General features: G+C 37.8%; 2 protein-coding genes across 5 annotated transcripts in view; one reads left to right on the forward strand and one right to left on the reverse strand.

The window, feature by feature from the left end:
* Positions 1-285: 285 nt before the first annotated feature.
* Positions 286-15,948, forward strand: tpo (thyroid peroxidase). 4 transcript variants are annotated; one of them, XM_078796299.1, is made up of 13 exons: positions 292-1,074; positions 2,469-2,553; positions 2,634-2,794; positions 4,643-4,772; positions 5,192-5,321; positions 6,009-6,209; positions 8,858-9,349; positions 9,440-9,698; positions 10,416-10,586; positions 12,547-12,784; positions 14,071-14,279; positions 14,376-14,549; positions 15,357-15,948. In XM_078796299.1, exons 1-13 carry the CDS (start codon positions 990-992, stop codon positions 15,368-15,370), a joined length of 2,349 nt encoding a protein of 782 aa, XP_078652425.1. In that variant the 5' UTR covers positions 292-989; the 3' UTR covers positions 15,371-15,948. The 4 variants fall into 4 exon arrangements, with proteins under 4 accessions (XP_078652424.1, XP_078652425.1, XP_078652426.1 ...); XM_078796298.1 differs by having other exon boundaries at positions 286-1,074; positions 14,376-15,948; XM_078796300.1 differs by lacking the exons at positions 292-1,074; positions 2,469-2,553 and having other exon boundaries at positions 2,654-2,794; positions 4,643-4,813; positions 14,376-15,948.
* Positions 15,485-17,320, reverse strand: part of LOC131140248 (calpain-1 catalytic subunit-like) — a 59,285-nt gene continuing 57,449 nt past the window's right edge. The window contains exon 24 of the mRNA XM_078796302.1: positions 15,485-16,395. Coding sequence (XP_078652428.1) covers positions 16,369-16,395 — 27 coding nt within the window. The 3' untranslated portion in view covers positions 15,485-16,368. The remainder of the gene's footprint in view (positions 16,396-17,320) is intronic.

Genomic DNA, 17,320 nt, shown 5'->3' on the forward strand with positions numbered 1-17,320 from the left:
CTACCTAATTACGCATTTTTGGCCTTGTGCGACTTATACTCCAGTGCGACTTATGTATGTTTTTTTTTTCTACCTAATTATGCATTTTTGGCCTTGTGCAACTTATACTCCAGTGCGACTTATGTATGTTTTTTTTTTCTACCTAATTATGCATTTTTGGCCTTGTGCAACTTATACTCCAGTGCGACTTATTTATGTTTTTTCTACCTAATTACGCATTTTTGACCTTGTGCAACTTATACTCCAGTGCGACTTATGTATGTTTTTTTCTACCTAATTATGCATTTTTGGCCTCATGCGACTTATACTCCAGTGCAACTTATGTATGTTTTTTTCTACCTAATTACGCATTTTTGGCCTTGTGCGACTTATACTCCAGTGCGACTTATGTATGTTTTTTTTCTACCTAATTATGCATTTTTGGCCTTGTGCGACTTATACTCCAGTGCGACTTATGTATGTTTTTTTTCTACCTAATTATGCATTTTTGGCCTTGTGCGACTTATACTCCAGTGCGACTTATGTATGTTTTTTTTCTACCTAATTATGCATTTTTGGCCTTGTGCGACTTATACTCCGGAGCGACTTATAGTCCAGAAAATACGGTATATCCTGTGGTAGAATGAACACATACATATCTGATACCAATATCAACCAATAAAGCATTTTTATACTGGTATCAGACATCCCTAAAAATAACATCGTAGATCTGAATGAATGGAATATTCTTATTATAATCACCCAAAAATGATCCATGTTCTTAAAGCAAGTGAAAATGAGGCTCTGTAGTGTCGTTTAAGTGTTCCCTTTATTTTGGGGTGAGTCAAGCAAGGACAAGACTGAATCTGAGTCAGTCTTGTGTGGGATTGTTGACTTTAAGTCAGACTAGTGCTTTCGTCACACATTTATGCAGAGCAAGAAGACTCCACAGCACATTTAAGATGGTATAGTCCAAGCGTACTCGTAGTCACTGACAACTTCGGCATACAATGGCTTCTTATGGGACGTTTAGGCTGCTTTTCTTCTGCGTGATTTCTACAAGTACCTCAACTGATGAAGCCAGCCACCTCAACAGTAAGTCGTTAAGGAACGATTATTATTTATGAACTGAAATTGAAGAAAGTGCCTTATTTGATCAGTCAATCACAACATTAATGACTAATTAATTTTTGTCATAATTACTGTATTTTCTGGACTGTAAGTCGCTCCAGAGTATAAGTCGCACAAGGCCAAAAATGCATAATTAGGTAGAAAAAAACATACATAAGTCGCACTGGAGTATAAGTCGCACAAGGCCAAAAATGCCTAATTAGGTAGAAAAAAACATACATAAGTCGCACTGGAGTATAAGTCGCACAAGGCCAAAAATGCCTAATTAGGTAGAAAAAAACATACATAAGTCGCACTGGAGTATAAGTCGCACAAGGCCAAAAATGCCTAATTAGGTAGAAAAAAACATACATAAGTCGCACTGGAGTACAAGTCGCACAAGTCCAAAAATGCCTAATTAGGTAGAAAAAAACATACATAAGTCGCACTGGAGTATAAGTCGCACAAGGCCAAAAATGCCTAATTAGGTAGAAAAAAACATACATAAGTCGCACTGGAGTATAAGTCGCACAAGGCCAAAAATGCCTAATTAGGTAGAAAAAAACATACATAAGTCGCACTGGAGTATAAGTCGCACAAGGCCAAAAATGCATAATTAGGTAGAAAAAAACATACATAAGTCGCACTGGAGTATAAGTCCCATTTTTTGCGGGTAATTTATTTTCCAAACTACTTGACCAAAACAGACATTACGTCATCTTGGAAGGCAAGTTCTAACATGAATAAAAGAATAGAGAACAGGCTGAATAGGTGTAAGATATGCTAACACAATGCTTATTCAGATACACAAAAAATAAACATCAACAGAAAAGGTGTCCAGTGTTTATGGAACATAAACACTTTTTTTTCCATTTATAAGTCGCTCCGGAGTATAAGTCGCAGGAACGGCCAACCTATGAAAAAAAGTGCGACTTATAGTCCGGAAAATACGGTATGTAGATTTTTAATTTTTGTTACAGTTGCATGGGCATCATTTTTCATTTTGGTTGATCTTATTATGATTGGTTAGCGCTCAGACCTCACAGCTAGGAGACCAGTGTTCAATTCCACCGTCGGCCATCTCTATGTGTGGAGTTTGCATGTTCTCCCCGTGGATGCGTGGGTTTTCTCCGGGTAGTCCGGTTTCCTCCCACATTCCAAAAACATGCTAGGTTAATTAGCGACTCCAAATTGTCCATAGGTATGAATGTGAGTGTGAATGGTTGTTTGTCCATATGTGCCCTGTGATTGAAAATGAATGAATGAATTATTATGCCTATTTAGCCTATGTCCAAACACAAGCCCCCCAATTGCAGTACCCAACAGCAAAGGTTGTCGGTTGTCAAAATGCACAAATAGCGTTGTCCTGTTACCTACAGCCACATCCATCGGAAAACTGATTATCACATCCTATCAGGAAAGTCTTCAAATGCTGGATGAAAGTGTCTTCCTGAAGAGACAAAGGTAATCACGTTAAATGTCATGTCTGTCACTCTTCCTACATTGGAAGACAGAAACAAGCACCATTTGCCTTCTATTCATAGACGAAGTTCACCTTTGACCTCCGCTCACGGCTTTACATTCCGACGACAAACTGAGACGGAGACCCTGGAGATGGGACACGCTGCTGAGGTTTTTCAATCAACTCTGCAGGTCTTGAAGGAAAAAGTGAAGCAGAGGTATAAAAGGGATATTACCGCTGCAGGTAGGATGTTTAATTTCACTTTTTGGATGACAAATTTTTAAGACTAATTAATTTTTTATATTTTGATACTTGAAATGTTCTGCTGTATTAAATGGGACCTGTTATGATTTTCCCACTTTTTTTACCTATAAATGTCACATAATGAGGTTTGCACATTTGGATGGATCTCCATGCTGGATTTGATCAAGTTCTACTGATGTCAATGCGATCTTCTAGGACGTCCTTATTTGGGCTGAAGGTTGCCTGCAGAGTGGGCCAAAAGCAAGGACGGCCGGGGGTGCAGTAAATTAAACAAACCGTTTGGGTGGGAAGCAGGGAGTCCATGAAAACTCTGCAGAAAGAGGTGCAGAACCTGGAAGATCTAGAAAGCTTTCCGTGCAGGTTATTGTGTGTAGCGCCTCTATAGGAGTCCACAACTCAATACATAATAGAGCCCCTTTAAACATTTCTATTGAAGGTTTGCTTTCGTGGGAGCATGTGGAACTTATTATCTTATTGTGTGTTATGTTATGTTATGCTATTGTGGTTATTGTGTGTAGCGCCTCTATAGGAGTCCACAACTCAATACAATAACAACTCAATACATAATAGATCCCCTTTAAACATTTCTATTGTCATCTTTTCCCAACCGAAGGTTTGCTTTTGTGGGAGCATGTGGAACTTATTATGTTATTGTGTGTTATGTTATGTTATGCTATTGTGATTATTGTGTGTAGCGCCTCTATCGGAGTCCACAACTAAATACATAATAGGCCCCCTTTAAACATTGCTATTGTCATGGGTTATGTTGTTTTATGTTGTGTTATATTGTGTTATTGTGTGTCATTGTGTGTTCTTGTGGTTATTGTGTGTAGCGCCTCTATAGGAGTCCACAACTCAATACATAATAGGTCCCCTTTAAACATTTCAATTGTCATCTTTTCCCAACCAAAGGTTTGCTTTTGTGGGAGCATGTGGAACTTATTATGTTATTGTGTGTTATGGTATATGTTATGTTATTGTTATTATTTTGTGTAGCGCCTCTATAGGAGTCCACAACTCAATACATAATAGGTCCCCTTTAAACATTGCTATTGTCATGTGTTATGTTATGTTATGTTGTGTTATTGCGTGTTATTGCGTGTTATTGTGTGTTATTGTGGTTATTGTGTGTAGCGCCTCTATAGGAGTCCACAACTCAATACATAATAGAGCCCCTTTAAACATTTCTATTGAAGGTTTGCTTTTGTGGGAGCATGTGGAACTTATTATCTTATTGTGTGTTATGTTATGCTATTGTGGTTATTGTGTGTAGCGCCTCTATAGGAGTCCACAACTCAATACATAATAGGTCCCCTTTAAACATTGCTATTGTCATGTGTTATGTTATGTTATGTTGTGTTATTGCGTGTTATTGTGTGTTATTGTGGTTATTGTGTGTAGCGCCTCTATAGGAGTCCTCAACTCAATACAATAACAAGTCAATACACAATAGGTCCCCTTTAAACATTTCTGTTGTCATCTTTTCCCAACTGAAGGTTTGCTTTTGTGGGAGCATGTGGAACTTATTATGTTATTATGTGTTATTGTTATTGTTATTGTGTGTAGCGCCTCTATAGGAGTCCACAACTCAATACAATAACAACCCAATACATAATAGATCCCCTTTAAACATTTCTATTGTCATCTTTTCCCAACTGAAGGTTTGCTTTCGTGGGAGCATGTGGAACTTATTATCTTATTGTGTGTTATTGTTATTGTTATTGTGTGTAGCGCCTCTATAGGAGTCCACAACTCAATACAATAACAACCCAATACATAATAGATCCCCTTTAAACATTTCTATTGTCATCTTTTTCCCAACCGAAGGTTTGCTTTCGTGGGAGCATGTGGAACTTATTGCAGAGCTATCAAGATGTCCGCCTCCAACACATCCAGGCATCTGCCAACAGAGTCACACCAGCAAGTACCGCTCCATATCTGGCATCTGCAACAACAGGTAGCCGCCCTAAGAACGAAGCCAGGAACTGGACCCTTCCCGTAGGTCGTTCGCCGAGTTGCATTTTATAGAAAAACAACTTGTTAGTGGCGGCTCTGCCAGTGGAATGAGGCCATCTTTGAGGACGTTGTTGGTGATAACTTAGATCTCCTCCTGTGTCTCTGTCAGGGATGGGTACCAAAACTTGGTTCCATTTTGGTTTCCATCTGTATTTCTGCTATTTCTGCTATTTTTGCAGTGATAATTATGACAATTTCTTATAGATTTTATTCCACGTTGGTGATTTAAATTAGTATTCAGTTCAAGTTCCATGTCACAACATTGCTAAAATTCAAAAGACATTGTTTTGACGGTCTTTTCGTCACTCCTTGTGATCAATCGCTGTGAATTGATTGAGCATCATGCTCGTCTTTTGCCAGGTTCAATCCACTTTGGGGAGCGGCCAACATCGCTTTGCTCAGATGGCTTCCAGCGCAGTACGAAGATCAAGTACGACAACCCAAAGGCTGGAACGGAGGTCGTCTCTATAATGAATTCCAGCTTCCCACGGTAATCGAGGTTGGAATTGAACCCTTGTCTCCTAGCTGTGAGGTCTGCGCACTAACCACTCGACCGCCATGCAGCCCATATTTGCATATTAACAATAATTCATGGTTCCATTTATCACAGTGAGTCTTCCAGGCCCTGATGCAGCAAAACAGTCCCAGACCATCACACTACCACCACCATATTTTACTGTTGGAATAATGTTCATTCATTTTCTACCGCTTATCCTCACGACGGTCGTCACCAGCTGTCTTCGGGCGAGAGGCGGGGTACACCCTGGACTGGTGGCCAGCCAATCACAGGGCACATATAGACAAACAACCATTCACACTCACATTCATACCTATGGACAATTTGGAGTCGCTAATTAACCTAGCATGTTTTTGGAATGTGGGAGGAAACCGGAGTACCCGGAGAAAACCCACGCAAACTCCACACAGGGTGGAATTGAACTCGGGTCTCTTAGCTGTGAGGCCTGCGCGCTAACCACTTTGAATCAATCATTCATTCATTTGTTCATTTTCTACCGCTTATCCTCCCGAGTGTCGCAGGGATGCCGGAGCATCCCGAAGACAGCTGGGATAGGCTCCAGCGGAAAAGCGGTAGAAAATGAATGAATAACTTTGTGTCGCATGTCTTTGCAGGTAAAAGTGCTCTACAAATAAAGTTGATTTGATTTGTTTTGAACAGTCATGGGAGGTCAGCAAGAAGATAATAAAGAGCACGTTGACGGCGAAAGACGACGCCTACTCTCACATGCTGGTGGAGTGGGGCCAGTATATTGACCATGACGTAACGTTCACCCCTCAGAGCCCCGGGAAAGTAACGTTTTCACCTCAAGATGACTGCCTGAGCACCTGTGCGAATGTGCATCCTTGCTTTCCCATCCAGGTAAGTCTTAATGTCTTCATTTTTATTTTTCTGCACAAAATAAGATGAAAAATAAATAAACAAATCAAGAATAAAGAAAATCAATCAGTAATAAATAAATATAATAATAATAATAATAAAACGGCAAATAATAAAAACTTAAGAAACCACATATAGTTGGTGGGTAGACAATTTTTTTTTTCAGATTAAAATGAACAAAGCATTATTAGAGCCCTGTAGACATGACAAAACACGACTATAGTCACATTTATACTCTTTTTATTTACAACATATTGCGCAACTGCAGGGTCTCGAGACACATGCTAACTCGCAAACTAGAGAGCTAGCGACCTAAACGGTAGCCTTCAAGTTATTTCCTTTCAACTTAAATAGCCAACAACTTACCACTTCCACACGAATAGGGAGGATAACTATTAACAGTTATTTAACCTTTAACATGAACATTAATCAAACACAAGAGACTGGGCTCAAACACAAAAGTTTAGGACAGTGGTCTCAAACACGCGGCCCGCGGGCCAAATGAGGCCCGCAGGACACTAGTTTGAGGCCCCCGCCTTGATGTCTCGAGACACATGCTAACTCGCAAACTAGAGAGCTAGCGACTTAAACAGTAGCCTTCAAGTTATTTCCTTTAAACTTAAATAGCCAAAAACTTACCACTTCCACACGGATAGGGAGGATAACTATTAACAGTTATTTAACCTTTAACATGAACATGAATCAAACGTAATAATTTTTTCTGGGTACATGATACCATACAGCATCCATATCAACTTTAAACTTTCATATCAAGGCGGGGGCCTCAAACTAGTGGCCGCGTGTTTGAGACCCCTGCTGTACGGTAGTACGACTCCTGTAGTCTGTACAGTTTCAGTCAAAACATTACGTCTTCAATGCAATTAATATAAAATGGATATGTGGTAATTATTTTCTGAAGCATTCTTGCAATTGAATGAAATTTCTCTAATTAACAAGACGACTTATTATTTATTAACGACTTATTATTATTAAGACCTCCAACAAGCTTATGCAATATTCTGGCTGGATATTTAACATAGGGAATAACCAGTTCAATGATTCCTGTGTCATTATTAGTCAGGCTTATAAATTATGCAAAATAGCTGCGAGCTAAAAAAATCACATTAACTTTATATTTCACCTTAAAAACCTTACATGTATGACTGCTAAATATTTTTTTCATTTTAATACGTTAGACCAAAAATCACACTCAATGTAAGTCTGCCTTAGGTGTTTTTTTTTCCTGTAAAAAAAATTGCAAAATGCATCAATACATCCATTTTTGATGCTGCTTATCCTCACTAGATTGGCGGGGGTATGCTGGGGCTGACTTTGGGAGAGAGGCGGGGTACACCCTGGACTGGTGGCCAGCCAATCACAGGGCACATATAGACAAACAACCATTCACACTCACATTCATACCTATGGACAATTTGGAGTCGCTAATTAACCTAGCATGTTTTTGGAATGTGGGAGGAACCAGGGAATGATGAGGAAAACATTAAAACTCCACACAGAGATGGCCGAGGGTGGAATTGAACTTGGGTCTTTTAGCAGTGAGGCTTGCGCGCTAACCACTCGACCACCGTACAGCCCCACTAGGAAAACATTAATTAATTTTCTACTGCTTATCGTCACGAGGGTCGCGGGGGTTGCTGGAGCCTATTCCAGCTGTCTTCACCCTGGACTGGTGGCCGGCCAATCACAGGGCACATATAGACAAACAACCATTCACACTCACATTCATACCTATGGACAATTTGGAGTCTAAGCTAATTAACCTAGCATGTTTTTGGAATGTGTGAGGAAACCGGAGTACCCGGAGAAAACCCACGCATGCACGGGGAGAACATGCAAACTCCACACAGAGATAGCCGAGGGTGGAATTGAACCCTGGTCTCCTAGCTGTGAGGTCCGTGCGCTAACCACTCGACCGCCATGCAGCCCATATTTGCATATTAACAATAATTCATGGTTCCATTTATCACAGTGAGTCTTCCAGGCCCTGATGCAGCAAAACAGTCCCAGACCATCACACTACCACCACCATATTTTACTGTTGGAATAATGTTCATTCATTTTCTACCGCTTATCCTCACGACGGTCGTCACCAGCTGTCTTCGGGCGAGAGGCGGGGTACACCCTGGACTGGTGGCCAGCCAATCACAGGGCACATATAGACAAACAACCATTCACACTCACATTCATACCTATGGACAATTTGGAGTCGCTAATTAACCTAGCATGTTTTTGGAATGTGGGAGGAAACCGGAGTACCCGGAGAAAACCCACGCATGCACGGGGAGAACATGCAAACTCCACACAGAGATGGCCGAGGGTGGAATTGAACCCTTGTCTCCTAGCTGTAAGGTCCGTGCGCTAACCACTCGACCGCCGTACAGCCCGAAATATACAATACCAAAAAAGTATGTTGTCCCATAAAGCAAAGCATCTGCTCGGTGCTGCAATGATATCAGCCTCCCTGTGGTGGAAACATGCTGCATTTTCTATGTCCTTTATCCTCCAATGAAATGCTTTGCTTAGACACAATGGAGAGCAGTAGGGAGATACAAAAGTCTACTACAGACCTTCTAACAAGAACGTTTCCTAATTCGATTTATCTCCTCCAGACAGATGATAAGCTCCCAAGTCCCAGAAGCTGCTTGCCTTTCAATCGCTCCTTACCAGCCTGCCTCACCGGCGTCGGGTCCGACGTCAGTCAAGCTCTGCAACAGCAACAGATGAACGCCATCACGTCCTTCATCGACGCTTCATCCGTGTATGGCTCCAGTCCGAGAGTCAACAACTTCCTAAGAGATCTCAGCGGACGTGAGGGGAAACTAAGTGTTAATGAGTACTTCAAGGACATCAGGGGAAGACCGTACCTTCCTTTCGAAGAATCAAAGTCATCACCCTGCATCCACGCCGATGGTGAAGCAAAAGCGGCGTGTTTCCGTGCCGGAGACGGTCGAGTCAACGAGGGGCTGCCTTTGACTTGTTTGCATACGCTTTGGTTAAGGCAACACAATCAAATAGCGGAGACGCTTAAACGCCTCAACGGTCACTGGAGCCCGGAGATGATATATCAAGAAACGCGCAAGATTATCGCAGCCCTGCATCAGGTATCTTATTACTCGTTAAAAATCAATCAGTCAATCACGACTGTCTTGCTTCGATTGGGAGCAACTAATATTGTTTTATGTTTTTTTTAGATCATAACCATGAAAGATTATCTTCCGAAGATAATTGGTAAAGAATTTTTTGACAACTACATCGGGCCCTACAGAGGATATGACCCAACTGTGAACCCGTCGGTTTCGAACGTCTTTGCTACCGCTGCATTCCGGTTCGGCCACGGGACCGTCCCTTCCGTGATCAGGAGACTCGATGAGCGCTACCAGGAAAATCAACATTTTCCAAACCTGATGCTGCACGATAGTTTGTTCACTCCATGGAGAATATTCCGTGAAGGTGAGGTATGGAGGACCAAAACTGCCAAAATAATAAATAAATAAAAGTGGAAATAAAAACAAAAATGAAAAAAAATGAAAAAATTAAATACAAAAAAATAAATATAAATGGAAATAAAAATTGTTACATTTGTTCACTTCCTGCTTTCCTAATATAATTAAAGTTGTTTTTTTTTTTAATTTCAATGACAAATTTTTTTTTGAAATTTTTACAATTTTTTTTAATGGTTTAATTTCATTTGAACATGCATCAGATTACAATTGAATGCATCCCATAATCAGTTCCCAGTTCCACATGTCCAAAAGGAGCAGGAAGAAGCAAAGCTTATTAAATCCTACCCCTCCATCTGGTACTTTTACAATTAGTAACTGTTACATTTGTTCACTTCCTGCTTTCCTAATATAATTTAAGTTTTTTTTTTTTACTTTAATTTTTTAAAAATTGTTGTTTTAATTTTTTTTGTAATTTAAAATGTTTTTTTACGATTTAATTTCATTTGAAAATGCATCAGATTACAATTGAATGCATCCCATAATCAGTTCCCAGTTCCACATGTCCAAAAGGAGTAGGAATGATCGACCCTTTCTGATCCACTAAAAATAAATGGGGATCTTCTGAAAGAATCCATCCATCCATTCATATTTCAGAAGCAATTAAAGACATCTGTGTGTCACATCTTGGGTTTGAGAACAAATTGAAACATTCTTTCCTTCCCAGGCGGAATCGAACCAATCCTGAGAGGTACAACTGGAACGGAAGCAGCAGCCAGCAATGCAAACACTCTGGTGCAGGAGGAGGCGACGGAGAGGCTGGTTGTTATAAATATTCAACAACCTATGGACCTGGCTTCACTCAACCTGCAGAGAGGACGAGATCATGGTCTCCCAGGTACTACATCTTCTTCCTCCGGGCAGATCTAATGTTTTTTTATTTTTTGTAATAATTTTTTTTGAAATATTTTTTAATGGTTTAATCAACATGCATCAGATTACAATTGAATGCATCACATAATCAGTTCACAGTTCCACATGTCCAAAAGGAGCAGGAAGAAGCAAAGCTTATTAAATCCTACCCCTCCATCTGGTACTTTTACAATCAGTAACTCTTACATTTGTTCACTTCCTGCTTTCCTAGTATAGTTAAATTTTATTTTTTTTATTTAAAATTTTAATAATAATCCATAACACGGGCTACTGTTGCGGCACTTCCTGTGCTCTCCCACTCACTTCCTCTTGCACTGGAACAAATTTATAGCAACACACATGTACACAAAGTCTAATTGAACGACTTATTTTATGGTTTTATCTCGACTATATGAGGTAATATGAGTGTAAAGGTGACTATAGGGGTGTTATTTCATGTTTAGAGGGCTCTAATCATGTAAAGGTTTAAAATATACACCCGACACTTATTGATTCGATATTTCTCCAGGGAGGGGAGGAGATGATTTTTAAAAACAAGAATATTATTATGATAATATTTTATATAGCACCCCCAGAAATGGGGGGGGGGGGGCTAGTTAAGGAAGAATTTTCATGTTTTTTTTCCATACCCTGACACACTCTCATAAAGCCGTTCCAGTATTAACCGTGTTTGTCCACTAGGTGTCTCTCTTTCTCAACGTGAAGAATTAAATACTTAATATTTAATACAATATTAAATACTGTATGTAAGCCTACATTCTACAATTCATTTCTATTAGATTTTCCTTTTACTAAAAACAAAAAAAAACACTAAACAACCAAAGTAAACCAAACAATCGATCATATCAAAATCCAATAATACATCAAAATAAATTGACAAAAAGTAATCCAAATATTGATATTATTGATACCAGGGTGGGATCAGTTTTGGATACTAGTGTACATATTACATATATCGTGATGAGATATATTTTTCTGTTCTCAGTCTTTATTTTGCATAAATATCTGTGCATTTTTTTGTCATAGTTGTTCACATATATTGTACAAATTAGTTATTCAAGTTATTTTCTAACCAATTTGCATATTCAAATAAGGGAGCTCATGTTTTGTTTCAGTTTTCACCAAAGATGTATAATCACTCCATAATCCTACAGAAAGCAAAAAGAATTATTCATTCATTCATTCATTTTCTACCGCTTAGGACTCACGTTGTCATTTTACAAATAACGCTCATCACACAGCAACTTAACACTGGGAAATATACAATATTCTTTATTCATTTTCTACCGTTTATCCTCACGAGGGTCGCGGGGCTTGCTGGAGCCTATCCCTGCTGTCTTCTTGGGGCGAGAGGCGAGGTACACCCTGGACTGGTGGCCAGCCAATCACAGGGCACATATAGACAAACAACCATTCACACTCACATTCATACCTATGGACAATTTGGAGTGGCTAATTAACCTAGCATGTTTTTGGAATGTGGTGAGGAATGATGAGGAAAACATCCAAACTCCACACAAAGATGGTTGAGGGTGGAATTGAACTTGGGTCTTTTAGCAGTGAGGCCTACGCGCTAACCACTTATCCACCCTCTAGGAAAACACTCTACACTCTATTAATTTTCTACTACTTATCGTCACAAGGGTCGTGGGGGTTGCTGGAGCCTATCCCAGCTGTCTTCACCCTGGACTGGTGGCCAGCCAATCACAGGGCACATATAGACAAACAACCATTCACACTCACATTCATACCTATGGACAATTTGGAGTCGCTAATTAACCTAGCATGTTTTTGGAATGTGGGAGAAACATGCAAACTCCACACAGAGATGACCGAGGGTGGAATTGAACCCGGGTCTCCTAGCTGTGAGGTCTGCGCGCTAAACACTCGACCACCGAGTCAACTTCATTCAATGTGCTTTTCAGGTTACAATGACTGGAGAGAGTTTTGTGGACTAAAGCGGATTCGAACACTCGAGGACTTGACACGCGTCGTTAAAGATGTTAATGTTGCCGAGAGAATCCTTCAACTCTACAAACACCCTGACAACGTTGACGTGTGGCTGGGAGGACTTGTTGAGGCCTTCCTACCGGGGGCAAGAGTTGGTCCTGTCTTTGCCTGCCTGATTGGAAAGCAGATGAAAGCCCTTCGTGATGGTGACAGGTGAGATCCACACTGGAAATACCTCAAACCTAGTATTTGGGAGAAATACTACATACCAAGTGCAACATTTCTGATGTTTTTTTTTCTTCCTAAAATTCTACTAACTGTGGATTCTGAAAAGCTGAAGCAAAACTGAAACACTTTAAATTTAGAATAAACACAGGATCCGTTTGGAACCTGAAGCTGGACTGAAATGCTGTGGAAATATGATAACATGTATAATGAAAGTATGGTCATATCACCTCGTACTTTGGTACGTGACAAAAAAATAAGAAAAACAAACAAAAAAAAACTTAAACCTATATTAGGAAAGCAGGAAGTGAACAAATGTAACAGTTAGTGATTGTAAAAGTACCAGATGGAGGGGTAGGATTTAATAAGCTTTGCTTCTTCCTACTGCTTTTGGACATGTGGAACTGTGAACTGATTATGTGATGCATTCAATTGTAATCTGATGCATGTTCAAATGAAATTAAACCATTAAAAAAATAATTTGAAAAAAATTTTATTAATTTTTTTAAATTTTAATTAAAAAAATAAAATAAAAACAACTTACATTAGTTCACTTCCTGCCTTTCTAATATAATTTAAGTTTTTATTTTATTAATTTAAATTTTTTTAAAATGGTTTTTAATTTTTTTTAATAATTTTAATTTTTTTATGGTTTCATTTCATTTGAACATGCATCAAATTACAATTAAGTGCATCACATAATCAGTTCACAGTTCCACAAATTAAAAAATTATATTAAAAAAATTAAATAAAAATAACTTACATTTGTTCACTTCCTGCCTTTCTAATATAATTTAAGTTATTTTTATTTTATTTTTTAAATTTAATTTTTTTATTGTTTTTAATTTTTTTGTAATAAATTTCTTTATTATTATTTTAATGGTTTAATTTCATTTGAACATGCATCAGATTACAATTGAATGCATCCCATAATCAGTTCCCAGTTCCACATGTCCAAAAGGAGTAGGAAGAAGCAAAGCTTATTAAATCCTACCCCTCCATCTGGTACTTTTACAATCACTAACTGTTACATTTGTTCACTTCCTGCTTTCCATCATTCAGTTTAAGTTTTTTTTTGTATTCAATTGTAATCTGATGCATGTTCAAATGAAATTAAAACATTACCATTACCATTTTTATGATGATTATTAACGATAAAACATTACAACGGTACATTTAGATATCCAATCCAAGATGTTCTAAGCAGTGATGGTGAAAGTCCAAATTGACCAGGACTATTTTTATTGTTTACTTGTGAATTTGTGTTTCTGAAGGTTCTGGTGGGAAACAGATGCTACGTTCAACCAACAGCAGAGGGATGAACTGTTGAAGGTTTCTCTGTCGAAGATCATCTGTGACAATAGCGACATCACGGAAGTCCATCCTGATGCATTCATATTTGAGAAGTACCCTTCGGGTTACGTCTCTTGTCAACATTTACCAGCAATCAACTTGGAGGCGTGGAAAGAGGAAAAAAGCCAAGGTGGTTTTTTTGTTGTTTTTTTGTAATTCCATCACTATTCCATCATTTGTGTGTGTGTGTTAATATATTTAATTATTTAATATGACCCCCTCCCAGATTTGAAAAGCTGTGGCTCTCCAGGACAGATCAAGAATGGTGATTACGTGCTGTCCTCCATGCCTGGCAAATTGGAGGCTCTTTACTCCTGTTATTATGGCTTTAAATTAACCGGCGCTGCTGTGATTTCTTGTGAGGGACATGAGTGGAATGACAAACCTCCACAGTGTCATGGTATGTACCATTGTTAATTATATTAGGAAAGCAGGAAGTGAACAAATGTAACAGTTACTGATTGTAAAAGTACCAGATGGAGGGGTAGGATTTAATAAGCTTTGCTTCTTCCTACTCCTTTTGGACATGTGGAACTGGGAACTGATTATGGGATGCATTCAATTGTAATCTGATGCATGTTCAAATGAAATTAAACCATTAAAAAAATGTTAATAAAAAAATTAAAAAACACATAAAAAAATAATAATAATAAATAAAATAAAAAAATAAATTATATGTATCATTATATGTTGAAATAAAATTAAACCATTAAAAAAATGTAATAAAAAAAATAAAAAACACATAAAAAAAATGTAAATTATATTAGGAAAGCAGGAAGTGAACAAATGTAACAGTTAGTGATTGTAAAAGTACCAGATGGAGGGGTAGGATTTAATAAGCTTTGCTTCTTCCTACTCCTTTTGGACATGTGGAACTGGGAACTGATTATGGGATGCATTCAATTGTAATCTGATGCATGTTCAAATGAAATTAAACCATTAAAAAAATGATTGTAAAAAAATTATTACAAAAAAATTAAAAAACATTTTTAAAAAATTCAATTAAAAAAATAAAATAAAAATAACTTACATTTGTTCACTTCCTGCCTTTCTTATTTAACTTTAACTTTGACATCCCTAATTTCAATAAATTAACTTGATAGTTATAACTGTAGTTTAGCCATATTTGTCAACACATATTACAAGAAATATAGAATTAAAAATTAAAAATTAAAAGATTGAATGCAAATGTGATTCCTGCCCCCAGGCAACCCTCAGTGAAGTGGATCCAGAGAACCTGACCCATGGAGATGCCGCACACTTTAGTTTTCATGAATGTTGTGTATTCCCAGTCATGAAATATGAGACTTTTAAAAAAAAAAAATGGAATTGGGTTTGAAGGGTTTTATTTCATATTAGCTGGTACAAAACATTATCATTCCAGTCATATTCACAAGGCTGGATTTTAAAAGCTCACTATTCTATTTCTATGTTCCACTTAGTACAGAATACGTATCGACCACATCTACCATATCTATCATATCTACCATATCTACCATATCTACCATATCTTCCATATCTTCCATATCTACCATATCTACCATAGCTACCATATCTTCCATATCTACCATAGCTACCATAGCTACCATATCTTCCATATCTTCCATATCTACCATATCTACCATAGCTACCATATCTTCCATATCTACCATAGCTACCATAGCTACCATATCTTCCATATCTTCCATATCTACCATATCTTCCATATCTTCCATATCTACCATATCTTCCATAGCTACCATATCTACCATATCTTCCATAGCTACCATATCTACCATATCTTCCATAGCTACCATATCTTCCATATCTTCCATATCGACCATATCTTCCATATCTACCATATCTTCCATATCTACCATATCTACCATATCTACCATAGCTACCATATCTACCATATCTACCATATCTACCATATCTTCCATATCTTCCATATCTACCATATCTACCATATCTTCCATAGCTACCATATCTACCATATCTTCCATAGCTACCATATCTACCATATCTTCCATAGCTACCATATCTACCATATCTTCCATAGCTACCATATCTTCCATAGCTACCATATCTACCATATCTACCATATCTACCATATCTACCATATCTACCATATCTACCATATCTTCCATATCTACCATATCTACCATATCTTCCATATCTTCCATACCATATAAGTCACACTTTGTCTTGACTTTCTTCTCACATCCCGGGACTTCCTTTTAGTTGCACATGGAAATGTACATCCACTGGAAAATACAAACCAATTATCAAGCTGTGTTAATAGAGAGATAGAGATAGAGATATAGATAGAGAGAGATTTATAGACACAGAGATATATAGAGAGAGATAGATAGAGATGGAGAGATAGAGATATAGAGATAGATAGATAGATAGATATAGATAAATAGAGGTAGATAGAGATAAATAGAGATAGATTGAGATATAGAGAGATAGAGAGAGAGAGAGAGAGAGAGAGAGATGGATAGAGATATAGATAGAGAGAGATTTATAGAGACAGAGATATATAGAGAGAGATAGATAGAGATGGAGAGATAGAGATATAGATAGAGATGGATATAGAGATAGATGGAGATAAATAGAGATATAGAGATAGATATAGCGGGATAGATAGAGATGGATAGAGATAGAGATATAGATATAGAGATAGATAGAGATATAGAGATAGATATAGACAGAGATAGATAGAGATAAATAGAGCTAGATAGAGATATAGATATAGAGAGATGGATAGAGATATAGATAGAGATAGATAGAGATAGATAGAGATAAATAGAGATAGAGAGATAGATATAGAGATATAGAGCTAGATAGAGATATAGATATAGAGAGATAGATAGATAGATAGATAGATAGATAGATAGATAGATAGATAGATAGATAGATAGATAGATAGATAGATAGATAGATAGATAGATTGAAATAATTGAAATAATTGAAATAATTGAAATAGAATTGAAATAATTTGGAATAAATAATAATAATTTCAATTTTTACGTCTAGAGGGTCTTATTTGGCACTGAGCAGCGTGATGGCCAGGAGGAAGTAGCCGTCTCTAAACCTGCTTGTTCTACAGAGGAGGTTTAAACATTCAAACGTCATCCACTGATGCTTGCATACCCATCCAGTTGGGTGCCGATATACTGGATGCTA

This window comes from Doryrhamphus excisus, linkage group LG14 (genome assembly GCF_037039965.1).
Source record: "Doryrhamphus excisus strain RoL-2023G ecotype Guam linkage group LG14, RoL_Dexc_Guam_v1.1, whole genome shotgun sequence".
NCBI lineage: Eukaryota > Metazoa > Chordata > Actinopteri > Syngnathiformes > Syngnathidae > Doryrhamphus > Doryrhamphus excisus.